The sequence below is a fragment of the Mauremys reevesii genome, linkage group 19, assembly GCF_016161935.1.
Source record: "Mauremys reevesii isolate NIE-2019 linkage group 19, ASM1616193v1, whole genome shotgun sequence".
Classification (NCBI taxonomy): domain Eukaryota; kingdom Metazoa; phylum Chordata; order Testudines; family Geoemydidae; genus Mauremys; species Mauremys reevesii.
In genome coordinates, this window is record NC_052641.1 from 15,594,182 (window position 1) to 15,606,765 (window position 12,584).

The 12,584-nt window shown below is 51.4% G+C and overlaps 2 protein-coding genes across 5 annotated transcripts in view; one reads left to right on the forward strand and one right to left on the reverse strand.

Moving 5' to 3' along the window:
* ABL1 (ABL proto-oncogene 1, non-receptor tyrosine kinase) overlaps nucleotides 1–12,584 on the forward strand; it is a 128,136-nt gene that overhangs the window by 109,710 nt on the left and 5,842 nt on the right. For 3 of the 4 annotated variants that reach the window (XM_039506335.1, XM_039506337.1, XM_039506338.1), the window contains one exon: nucleotides 737–4,446. In XM_039506335.1, the coding sequence (XP_039362269.1) occupies nucleotides 737–2,433 (1,697 nt within the window). In that variant the 3' untranslated portion in view covers nucleotides 2,434–4,446. Of the gene's footprint in view, nucleotides 1–736; nucleotides 4,447–12,584 lie in introns of those variants that run through there. The other variant, XM_039506336.1, reaches the window with a different exon arrangement.
* On the reverse strand, nucleotides 10,830–11,252 carry LOC120386717 (pyroglutamylated RFamide peptide). The gene has a single exon (XM_039506340.1). The coding sequence runs from the start codon at nucleotides 11,250–11,252 to the stop codon at nucleotides 10,830–10,832; it is 423 nt and encodes a 140-aa protein (XP_039362274.1).

The following is a 12,584-nucleotide window of genomic DNA, read 5'->3' on the forward strand; positions in this document are numbered from 1 at the left end:
AGAACTGGAAGGGACCTTGAAAGGTCATCGAGTCCAGCCCCCTGCCTTCACTAGCAGGACCAATTTTTGCCCCAGATCCCTAAGTGGCCTCCTCAAGGATTGAACTCACAACCCTGGGTTTAGCAGGCCAATGCTCAAACCACTGAGCTATCCCTCCCCCATTGATGTCTGCTTGTGCCATACACTCCACCAGAGGATGCTGTCAGATGGGGATTATGGACACCTTAGAGTAACCAAACAGGGAGATGAGTATGTGGATACAGACAGACTTTTGAAAAATGAACCTTCAGTCACATGGGAGAAAACAACAAAGGGACCAAAAAAAAAGCTGACCTTAGTGTTCACTTACCTCTACAAGGCAGCAGGGCTAGAGAAAACTCCAGATGTGATGTCAGGAACTCTGGGATAACGAGGGTTAATTTGTGTTTGTCTGAATTTCAAATGTAAATTCCTGTCTGACTGACTTAGTCAGAGGCCTGCTTGAGAAAACAAAGGGTGAGGTATTCTGGCAGGGCATCCTATAAACACTCCCCCACCCCCAAGAATTAATGTGTCCAAAGATTCTGGACCAAATCCAACCTTGGCTTCGGTGGAGCAGCGCCTGCTTGCACCAGGTCTGAACTCAGCCCTGTTTACAGAGCCTGCACCTGTTGGGAGGTGCTGCAGAGCGATCCCAAAGGAAAGCAGACTGGTATTTCTTTAAACGAAGCTCAGTAGAATCTTTTGTTCCTTGCAGACCCTCTGGAGCATGAACCTGCTGTTTCTCCCTTGCTCCCGCGGAAGGAAAGAGTTGCCCTGGAGAGCAGTTTAAATGAAGATGAGCGGTTGCTTCCAAAAGACAAAAAGACCAACCTCTTCAGTGCCCTTATCAAGAAGAAGAAGAAGACTGCCCCTGCCCCTCCGAAACGCAGCAGCTCCTTCCGGGAGATGGACGGCCACCCGGACCGCAAGGGTGGGGGGGAGGATGAAAGCAGGGACGCCAGCAATGGGGCTTTCATCATGCCCCCTGCAGATGCCATGGATGCCTCAAAGTGCCAGGGACCGAGCAATGGGGCTGGAGTCACTAACGGAGCCGTCACTGGGAACTCGGGCTTTTTATCCCCTCACCTGTGGAAAAAAACCAGCGCCATGACTAGCAGCCGGCCGACAACTGGCGAAGAAGAGTGTAGTTCTAATGCCAGCAAGCGCTTCCTGAGGTCCTGCTCAGCATCGTGCGTACCCCATGGAGCCAAGGACACGGAGTGGAGATCCGTGACGCTGCCCAGGGATTTGCAGTCCACAGTGAGGCAATTTGATTCCTCCACCTTCGGCGGGCACAAGAGCGAAAAGCCAGCCCTGCCTCGGAAGCGGGCGAATGAGAACAAGACGGATCTTGGCGTCAGGGGGACGGTGACGCCCCCTCCCCGGCTGCTGAAGAAAAATGAGGAGACGACTGACGATGTGTTCAAAGACACAGAGTCCAGCCCTGGCTCCAGCCCACCCTCTCTGACACCAAAACTTGTACGCAGGCAACCTATAATCGCTTCTTCCTCCAGCCTGTCCCACAAGGATGATGGCATCAAATCCAGTGCCTTAGGTACCACTGGGATGGCAGACCAAGGTCCTACCGTCAAACCCAACTCTGCTGGGGTTGTGGTTGCCAGCAAGGCTTCCACGGAGGAGCCAAGGATGAGGAGGCTCAAGCAGACTTCCGAGTCGTCAGGAAAGGACAAGGTGAAGTTATCAAAGCTTAAACCGGCTCCTCCGCCTCCGCTCTCCTCAGCTTCCATTGGGAAGCCTGGAAAATCATCCCACGGCCCCAGCCAGGAAGCAGCAGATACAGGGTCTGGTACTAAATCTAAACAGTTGACTCAGGTTGCAGACAGTATAAGCAGTGATGTCGCCAAGCCAAACCAGTTAGGGGAGGGTGTAAAAAAGCCTGGGCTCCCCTCTGTACCAAAGCCACAGTCCTCCACAAAGCTGCTGCTGACCACAGCGGCCCCAGCCCCCTTGTCCTCATCTGCCCCATCTGCCCCGAGCGGAGACCAGCCATCGTCAACAGCCTTCATCCCTCTCATATCCACCAGAGTCTCCTTGCGCAAAACGCGCCAGCCTCCAGAGAGGATAGCCAGCGGCACCATCACCAAGGGAGTGGTATTGGAAAGCACTGAGGCCCTGCGCGTTGCCATTAACAAAAACTCCGAACAAATGGCGAGCCACAGCGCCGTCTTGGAGGCCGGCAAAAACCTCTACACGTTCTGCGTGAGCTATGTGGACTCCATCCAGCAGATGAGGAACAAATTTGCCTTCCGCGAGGCCATCAACAAGCTGGAGAATAACCTTCGGGAGCTCCAGATCTGTCCGGCCACCGCTAGCAGCGGCCCTGCAGCCACGCAGGACTTTAGCAAACTTCTCAGCTCGGTGAAAGAAATCAGCGATATTGTTCAGAGGTAGCAGAAGCCAGGTAACACCTTTTTTTAAAATTTTTTTTATTTTTATTTTTTTATAACAGGCCAAAGCCAACTGCAGAGAGAACCACAGCATATGCACAATGGTAGACTGACAAAGAACCCAGGGGCCTTCATTATAGGGATGTGCAAAAGGCACAGACTGGGGAACAGCCCTACTGCCTAAAGTAGGGTGTTCATCAAGATGCACTTTTCTCCCTTTCACCGAGGTGCCCCATATCCCTCGTACTCAAAATCCTCTGGTCTGTGGAGTTCTTGCCTTGTGGACTACAGGTCTAAATGCTGAGGTCACACCAGGCCTTTTTATAATATTTTGTTGTTTTGGACAGAGCTTTAAGATGGAACCCGAACTGACGGACACTGATACTCTGCCCTCCTCCTGGAGGATTTCCTACAGCAATTTGATTTCCTCCCCCTGCCTCTGTTGTAAATGAGGATGAGTGTTTGAATAGCAATATACACCCTGCTTTCCTGGGGTCACAGTGTCCCCTTCCCCGCAGACGCATACAATGCACTTTTGGAGGTGGCGGGGGAGTTATTAATGAAACTTAGTCATGAAACAGAACACTACGAAATACGTGTACGAAACTCCTCCCTGTGGTTCTGTCGGTGACCCTTAGCTGCCGATCAAGGAATCCGTGTTTCCTCGTGTCCAGGAGCCCCTGACGATTGGGTTCGGAATGGCGCGGATGGACGCTGTGAATGCAGCGGTACAGGAGTCCATTTGGTAACGATAAAGGAGTGAAGTTATAGAGGAAGAGCACAGCCGTGCTTTGTAGATGCACAACTCTAGCCAGGCTCAGGCTTGGGGGAATGGCAGATCCTTTGTGAGAGCAGTGAGCTGACTGCATCACTGAATGAGGAAGAGAAGGGTGGCAACAGGGGGAGGTGGATTAGGATGAGTTTAAAGATACCACTGTGCCTCCAGTAGTGGTTCTGGTTGAGTCTGTGCATCCCAAATGTGCCTCAGCGGAGCTGTTTGTCTAGTTAAATTTCCAGCCACGTCAATTACGTGGGAGTAATGAGCTCAGATAAGGGCTACATCAGACCTGGACGGGGCTTGCTCATACAGTCCCTGTTGGAAGAGGAAAGCAGCTCGTGGCGAGCCCTTCCTTTCAGTGTCTGTACAAAATACCACTGAACAGTTTAAAATCTATACATAGGGGTTTGGAGTAGTTTATTTAATTCCAGTGGAAACATTGATCACCCTAATGATTGGGTGGTTCTGTCCAGGATTAAGCAGGGATCGGAGAAGCCTGCGGACACCTTTTGCCCTGGGTGCACCTCTCAAAGGAGCAGTCTAAGGATGCCACAAACTTCTGAAACCATGACTCCTGGGCAGCCTTTCCCAGTTCACTTGGACCTTCCCAATTAATCCAGTGGATTTGGGGACTAACTGTGACTCTTTGTGTTATTGAAAGGACAAGACTTTAAGACAATTAACAGTGCAATTTAACTCCTTTCAACTCTGGCCAAGAGAAGAAAGCAATCTCCCCACCCCATTCCCTCAGTATCTCCTGTGAAACCCCACCATGTGTATCTTAAACACTAATTGCTTTCCATGAGATTTTATTTTTCCTCTTTACAAACTGCTTGTTTTGTAGATTTCTGATTGTTCTTCTCTATGCTCACACCATTCTCACCCCCACAGATCACCTTGGCTTAACTCGTGACAGTAAAATAAAAAAAAACAAAACACCATAGGCTGCCTTTACAAAATACAAACATACATGCAACAAAAAACCCACAAGCAAAAAAATAAAAATAAAAACAACCCACCCCACCAAAAAAACACCCCTTGGACTATCTCTTTTCTGAGGTACTGTTTTAACGTTGTTGATAACATATTGTGCCACTATATTATACATTTGTATCTCAGTATTACACACTTTTGTAGACTTGTCTTTTTTACAATGTGTAAATAGCTCTGTCCTTCGTTTCTGTAATACCAAAGGGGCTGTTTCCCCTTTATTTTGGTCCAATACAGATTGTTTCTGTACGTGGCTCTCGCTCTGATTTTTATTTTTTGGGGGGGTTATTTTTTATTCTGCGCTCTCTTGCATAGTATATTTAAAAATAAATCTGTGTCGAAGAAAACCAGGAGTGCATTGGTCTACTGACAAGGCTGCTTCAGCTTAGATGACCTCTGTCTGGTGTATGGTGCAAGCATTTCACAAAGGCCTTTCTGATCACCATGCTGATCAGAACCAGAGGGCAGCGAGTTACCAGAGTCTTTAGAAGTAGCTCTGAACATCATACCGGGGGGAAAAAGGTACAGAATAAAGATCTGAATGTGGCCCCTTTTTGAAGTCAGGGTTTTGCCACTGACTCCAGTGAGAGCAGGACTTGACCCTAGACTTTTCTTCTTCTGCCGTGTGTTTGCATTCAAGACCTAGTCTCTATTCTCTCTTCCCCTTTGATGTGGAGTGGCCAGTGTCTCCATTCTTCTAAAACAATTTCTGGCTACTCCATAGTTGGTTTCAATGTATGTGCTCATTGTGAGGCAGGCATGGTTTGGTGGCCTGAACCCAAAATTGGAAACAAAGATCTTCTGCCTCCTAATCCCAGTTTTAACACGGACTCACTGTGATACCTTGTTGTCTGTGCCACAGCTTTTCTCTCTGAAACTTGGCGATGATACTGCTCCAGAGAGAGCAGCTGCCAGGATTCTCCCTCTCAGATTCTTAGCGCAAGATTGGCAGAAATTCCCAAGCTCCTAAAGAAGAGACAAGCTAAGACCTCTGTTGACCATCGTGTGCTGCCCCCTGAGCTAAACCACTGCTGATGGAACAGTCCAGAGGATTCCTTCTTGACGAGTCAGCAAATCTCAGATTTGTCATATCTTTATACCCATTCTACTAGGTGGCATGGAGACAGATAGTCCCTGCCCTAGCTAGCTTATACTCTAGACAGACCAGATCAAGGGTGAGAAAGCAAACAAAGGCAAAGAGAGGTGATGAAGTGACTTGCCCAGCCTCACGTAACAGGTCAGTAACAGAGCTCAGTAAAGGACCAGAATCCTGACCACTAGAGAGATCTAGCTTGCGTGATAAAGGGAGTGGAAACCTTTATATGGGGCACAGGGGTTCATCAGAACGTTTGTCCAGCTGCAGTCGCTGATACGCAGGTGAGATTGGACCATTACATTCTTTAATGAGCAGAAAGTTGTTTTAAAAAAAATAAAAACAGGGATGTGCAATAGGTAAGAATAAATTTTATTAGTGAAAAAGTTGGTGCCACTCTTAGCAAGTCCTGGAGGAATTCTTTACTAGACTGGTGTCAGCCAACAAAAAATGCGCACACAAGTACAGGAAGTTCACACTTACTTTATGACAATGGCTCTTGGAGAGATCAACACCTAGAATGTTTGAGATTTACATCTCTGACACAACGCCATGGATACAGTTAACAGCTGCCCGCTGTGGGTCGATGCTGCGCTGGCTTTGGATTGGGGTAGGAAGGATTGTAGAGCAAGGGTGGTGGGGCTTCACGCCAAATGAAGTCATTCCTGAACATCCTTATCTGCCCGGATGTGGACCATAATCCTTGGGAGAGGGGAGATCAGTCGTCTGGGTGGGGAAAGCACCAGGAAATACAGGATTGGAAGGGGGAGAAGGAGGTAAAACACTAGAAAATTGGGTCAGCCTAACTACATCACTTGCGTGTGAAAAATCCACACCCCTGAGCAGTGTCTAGGTCGATGGAAGAATCCTTCTGTTGCCCAAGTTACTGCCTCTTGGGGAGGTGGTTTACCTATGCTGATGGGAGAATCCCTCCTGTCGGCGTTGGGAGTGTCTACACTGAAGCGCTATAGCTGCGCCACGATGCTGCCGTAGCATTTTAAGTGTAGACAAGCCCTAAATTTAGCCAGCTACAGTGGGAATTGATTTAACAGATTGATGCATTTAACAGGTTGATTGCTCCAATTTTCAAGGTTATTGAACCTGAAAGTGTGTGAATGCGCTGGGGAGAAAATACTTTTGTTGTGTTTGAAATGGTAATGGTCCCTGTCAGGTTTTCCTCAAATGCATCTTGCCATTTTAGGGGCAGCTTTGCTGAGGAAATCACTCGTCGCAGGATTCAAAACATGGTCAATGTTCATTTACAAAAAATAAATAAAAGTCCCTCTACCCGCACGAAGCCTCCTATCCTGCAAAGATGCTGCTAGACAAGCACCTCTCCCAATGGGGGAAAATGTTGCCAGCTACAGGGAAATCTTGCTATGGACTTGTGCTGCCAATGCTTCTCTGGCAGTATCCCAAGTTGTTTGGCATGAATTCTCTGCTGATCAGAAAGTGTTCCTGAGCCTCTGTCTATTAGCACCTTTCCAGCAGGGGTTCTAGCCGGGGGGGGGAGCTTTTCTGAGAGCCAGGCTATTCCCAGCTAGTGCACCACTTAGGACGGATTTTAATAACACAGTTCTCAGATAACAGCGCAAAGAGACGACGTTTATACCTGCCACTGTATCTTCCACTCCATGCTTCTGATGAAGTGGGTTTTAGTCCTCGAAAGCCTATGCCCAAATAAATGTGTTGGTCTCTAAGGTGCCACAAGGACTCCTCGTTGTTTTTGCTGATACAGACTAACATGGCTACTGCTCTGAAAGTTATAACATGGTAGCTCTGCCCTTCCCCCACAACACGACTGAAATGCTGTTGGGGCTTGCTATGCGGCTGGACCCATGTGGGATCCCAAACTCTGCCACCACCTTGGACTTTGCAGGGCTTCAGCTCTGCTCAAACATGGTTGGTTAGCTCCAGCTTACCCTGCAAGAACAAATCCGGGGGGGTGGGGGGCTGTGACTAGGTCTCCCAGCAGTGTAAAAGGGACTGTGGGTTAGCACTGTGTGTAAACCAGCGTTCACGAGGTCTGATGTCTGGCTAGTTGCAGAAGAGGCTAGGAAAGTGAATGATCAAGAAGGGGAGCAGGGTCTGAGATGAATTTGAAAGGCCCCAGGCAAGGTTAGCCAGGGTGCCCCGGCTCGAACGGAAGGGCTGGGATTTGCAACAGAGCTCTGCTGGGCCGCACTCTGCCCCTTGAAAAGTCTTCCCGCGGCGTGAGGTCAGCCAGTCCCCGTTCAGAGCAAGCTCCTGACGCTTGAAAAGGCCCTGGCAAAGGTGAAAACTAGCCTCTGCCTTGCATTGTCCATCGTTTTTATGGGTAAGGGATTTCTTTAAAGAAAAGGGCCCTTCCCTGGCGCTGGGGCTTGGCATTGGTGCTCTCGCTGCCTTGGCGTAATGGTCAGAGGCGCTTGGTGCTTCTGAGCAACACATCACCCACCACCACCAGCTCTGTGCCCCTGAGCTCTAGTGCCATCTGGTGGGCTCTACTTGGAGCAAAGTCCTCCGTTCCCATCAGTAGTAAGGAGCCGGCATAAGGAAGTGGGAGAACTGGTGTCCCCAGAGTGGGTAGGCCTGGGACGAGAACCTGAAGCCCGAAGTGGAGTGACCTTTCAGGATGAGGGGAAGTGGAGGGGGGCCCTTCCACCGTCCTTGGAATTGGCCGCGGGGAGAGGAATAAAATGTTCCAAGCAAATACAAAACTGCTTCAAGGAGTTATTTTCCATTCCGCTGCCCCCCGCCCCCACCACACACTTCCCCCCAGCTGGCCCCTCCATCAGTATCTAGTGCAAACTAACCGGAAGCAAGAATGACCTGCCTGGAGCATCCCTTTGAACCCCAGCCAGCGAAACACTTGCCTATCTCCCCTCCAAGGAAGCACTGCCTAACCAGCAGATCTTGGCCAGCGTGTGGCACATCACAGCCATGCAGGTGGCTCTTTCCTTCCTGCTGAAGATGACAATGCACCTGTTGCCCCCGCAGGATGCCTGAAACCAAGCTCGGACACACTTAGGTCTGCTCCACTCACCAGGTCAGCGAGATGAAAGCCTCTGGCTTGTAAGAAGTTGCCCTAATGGCAGGTAGTTTTGTCCCTTTATAATAATCTCGTTGTACAAACATTTGCATACAGTCCCCTGTTCAAGCCACTAGACCCTGCTTCCCTCCCAGAGCTGGGAAGACCCTCGGAGTCCCTGCTCTAATCACTCCACTCCGCTTCCTCTCCCAGAGCAGGCAAAACCGCTCTTCCCTGCCAAGTGTCACTGCTGCAGAGTGATGGGTTTTCACTGATGAAACGCAAGGTTCTAAGGGTGGAATATTTAGTGCTACCAACTCTCGCTGAGCCGTGTGTAAAAACGCAGCTGTCCCCCGGCAGCTCTGCGTAAAATTGACGAGTGGATATTTATTGAGGATTTGAACATTCACAAAGGAAAAAGAGAGTGGGGTTGCCATGGTAACATCGATAACAGCTCCCCAGCTCCGCTGTTCAATCAGACTGGTGCATGTGTGTTCTCTGAACTCGGGGCCTGTCGTGGGATGGGATTAGAGAAAGACCAAAAGTGCATTTCTAAATGTATCTGGCTCCTTTCCCCCGGTTGAGTCCGTTTTGGCTTGGACACGCTGAATGCTGCTTGCAGTGAGAGCTCAGTTACAGCGCTGGAAGGTGGGGAAAGGAAAAATGCCCTGCCTCGCCTCTCCCCCAAATAGCAGCCGCCGTCCAAGTTAATCCTGAGGGTGAGCTGGGTGTGGGTAATGTGCATGCTGTACTGGGCGAGGGGGATGGGTTCTGCTCTCACATCACTGTAAATACAAAATAACTCCCTTGCAAACCCAGTTTTACATCAGTGTAATTGAAATTGGAATCGGGGCCACTTGTCTAGCCAGAGCAACCTGCACTGAGCCACCTCCCGTAGCCATACCCAGGTCTCTGGTAACCCACCGGACATATTCTCCTGCCATTTCTCCACTAGGCGAGCAATTTGTGCTGGCCTCTGCGGGAGGCACTGGTTTTGAGAGCATTGCCTGCATGATGTGCGTTACAGTGCCCCTTTTGGAGCCTGGCTTTTCAGCCAAGTCTTGATGTGCTCTCTGCTTTCGCGGGTGCAGTTCAGCACCTGCAAATAATTCCTGCTACTTTTTGTGTGCCTGTGGTGAAATATTAGCAGCCTTTAGTCTCTTAGCACCTGCAAGCCAGGTAGTCAGACCTCTAATTATCCATATTTGTGCCCACCGTTGGTGGCAGGCACAGAAAACCATGCACAGTAGGTTGCAGTTACAAAACTCCGTCTGCAAAAAGCAGAGGCCAGCGCTGAGAATCAGGCTCACTCTGCAGGGCCCTGCCGACACTATTTTATTATTTGCTAAACCCTCCCAGTGGTGAAGCTTCGCTAGTGGTAGAGTTGGCAGCAATGCCAGTGTGCACCAGCCACTGGCATCTCCGCCACAGTGTCCCGGGGGTAGATGACGCTGTGCTTAAATGTTTACCAGCAAGCAAGCTGCACTGGGGGCTCCCCGCACTTGGCCAGCACTGGGAGCGTTGAACCCCATGTCGGCAAGGCCCAAGTGGTTAAAGCAGGAACAATTCAGCAGCAAGGCCAAGATCTGGATTTGCTCTGCAACGCGATGGTCTGTCAGCTGGTCCTGCATCAGTGTGCTAGCAGTTAACAAAGGCTCCCCTGGTTGGATCTGGGAAACGGCGATGCTCGGGATCCAGCTGCTGCAGGACAGGAGCAGTTCTGGCCCCTAGCCGATGGCTGGCACGGCCTACTCGCTCGCTGGGATTTTGAAGGCTGACAGTTGATTTGGCCATTTTGCCTGCTCCTGGTTTGCACGCAGGAGCAATCCTGTTGTAAATGGCATCTTGACGCTGCACAGAATTTGCTGCCGGAGGGAGTCTGTGTTCATGAGAGAGAGAGAGCAGGAACTTTTAGAGCTGTGCACCGTGCCCAGTGGGACCTATTCCTCATTCACAGCCATATTCTGGATGTCAGCTCCAGGCAGTCCCTATGGAGACTGTCAACACTTTGATTATCCCCCTATAATCATTCAGTCTATCTACTTTAACTTACAAGCATGGCAGCGCCGGGTCTGCCGATTCTTATTCATAGCAGCGCACGCCTCTCAATGCACCGACAGCGGAGCCGGCGACTGCTCAGAACAATGGGGGACAACGTGAACGCTGCTCGGCCCACGGTCGCTTTTAGTGAGCTCCAGCAAAGGCAGCACAGTGTGCTGGGGTTTTAAGTCCATCTTTTATAAACACCCGCCCTCCTTTTCTCCCCCAGCCCACACACCCCGATCAAGCCTAGCAGGGACATGGACAGTGAGGTGGGGATGTGAAATCTGGGACAGAGTTGAAAGTGATGGAGAAAGCGTGGTACCAAAAAATAGCAACCTCCCCCAGCCCTCTTCTCCAAGGGAAACTAGCTGGCAGGGTCGAAAAGGATGGGACCTGGAGCACTTCTTTGGCTGGAGAGGGCAGGAGTTGGGAAGGGCAGAGTAAAGGGTAAGATCCCCCTGGGGTGACTCAGTCAAGTCCAGTCCTTCATCTTCTGCCAAAGCGGAAGCTGAATCCCCCTTTCTTCCTGTTGTAGCCATTGAGCTCCTCCGCCAGGTTCTCCAGGGTGCCGCTGCGCTTCTCGCCGTCCCCCCGCAGGAAACCGACCCCTTCGCCTTCCTCTTCCCGGCTCTCCTGCCTCCCGAACCTGAACCTGAAGCCTGCCCTCTCCTTGCCAAAGCCCTGGAGCTCCTTGGCCACACTGAAAAGGGAGCTGAGGTCTTCGAATCTCCTCCGCCGCAGCACTTCCCTCCACAGGCCGCTCTGAGAGGCGTCGTCTGCCGTTCCCTGCCAGCTTGTCTCAAACCAGACCCCGTCCCCTGGCTCTCCCGTCTCCTTTCTGTCGTCGGGAGGGAAGCAGGTTCCCAAGCTCAAGAGGAGGAGACAGGACAAGGAGTAAGGAGCCTTCATCTGAGTGGTGGGAATGGAAAAGAACAAGGGAGGCATGTGCCGGTAAGTGAACCTCTCCCCAGATATCAGCACCTCCTCTGAAAGCAGCCCCAGCTTAATGAGGCGCCCAGTGCAGAACCACCCCCCATCCCCAGCCAGCCACTCCCTGCGCAGGGTGGGAGAGAAGCAGCACCCGAGAGTCCAGCAGGGAGGTTCTCCAAAGCAGCTGGGACTGGTCTGTCTGAGCTGAGACGCCTGCCTGTCTATTGTGGCACCCAGCAGAGCAGGAGCTGGCACAACAGTCCCTAGGGGCCTATTTGAAATCTTTCCTAGCATCCAATGGCTCGTGCTGGAAGTTCCTCGCTGAGCCCTGCTTCCAAGAGCCACTCAATGGGGTCTGGGGTCGGATCTCTTTTAATGAGCTGATTGCCCCACTGGCCTGGTGCCCTTCTCTGCTACACTCGCATTGTCTCTAGGGGCTTTGGTCTCTCTGGGTATCGACTACGCTGCGGCCGAGAGCGAGGGAGATAGAGCAGAGCCCGAGCGGCAGGGTCCACACTGCTGTTTAGAGCACCCTCGCTCGAGCCCTGCTAGGGCGGGTCTGTGTTCCCAGGAGACTCTCACCCAGCTGCAGTGTAGACGTATAAATTCAAATCCTGCTGCACTCGCCTGGTCTGCAGCGTGGGAAGAGCACAGCTCTGCCTGGGCGAGGGTTGGCTGAACGAAGGCCATTACCCTGTCATTAGAATGATGGGATCTCAAGTTGTATGCTCCTCCCGGGGCACTGCAAGGAAAGCTTAGGTGCACTCACCTGAGCAATCCTCTGCTTTCTCCTAAACAGCAGAGCACCTGCTAATGGCATTCAGTAAAGATGCTCGATGTCTCTTTTGATGAGGCCCCGAAGCCCCCTGCTGACATGGAGGCAGCATGTTCTAGTGATCAAAGCAGGGAACTGTGCCGAACGTACGGGAGAGAGCAGGAGACTGAGGTGGCATTCTTACATCTACCACTGTGTGACTTTGGGCAAGTCACATGATCGCTCTGTGCCTCAGTTTCCCTCTCTGTAAAGGGGAGGGGGAGGGTTGGTCTAAGGGGGGAGATGTCTTCCCAGGAAATCCTGTCAGTTAAAGTCCCTGCACCCAGAGCCAGGTGAGGAAACTGCGGCTGTCTAGGGCTCTGTCGCATGGGCGGGTGGCCCATCTCCTTTACAGGGGGGCATCCGTGCCGCAGAACCCAGGCTCTGCTGGGCCATGGAGGCTGAACTCCCGTGTCTGCCTCTGTGCTGCTTCCCCCAGGACTGTCAGGCGGCAGGGGCAGGGGGGTGAGGAACAGCCCTGGGCTGTGGCAAACCCA

Excerpts from the sequence above, each read along its gene's own strand:
- LOC120386717 (XM_039506340.1), bottom strand. The coding sequence starts at position 11,252 with ATGAAGGCTCCTTACTCCTTGTCCTGTCTCCTCCTCTTGAGCTTGGGA.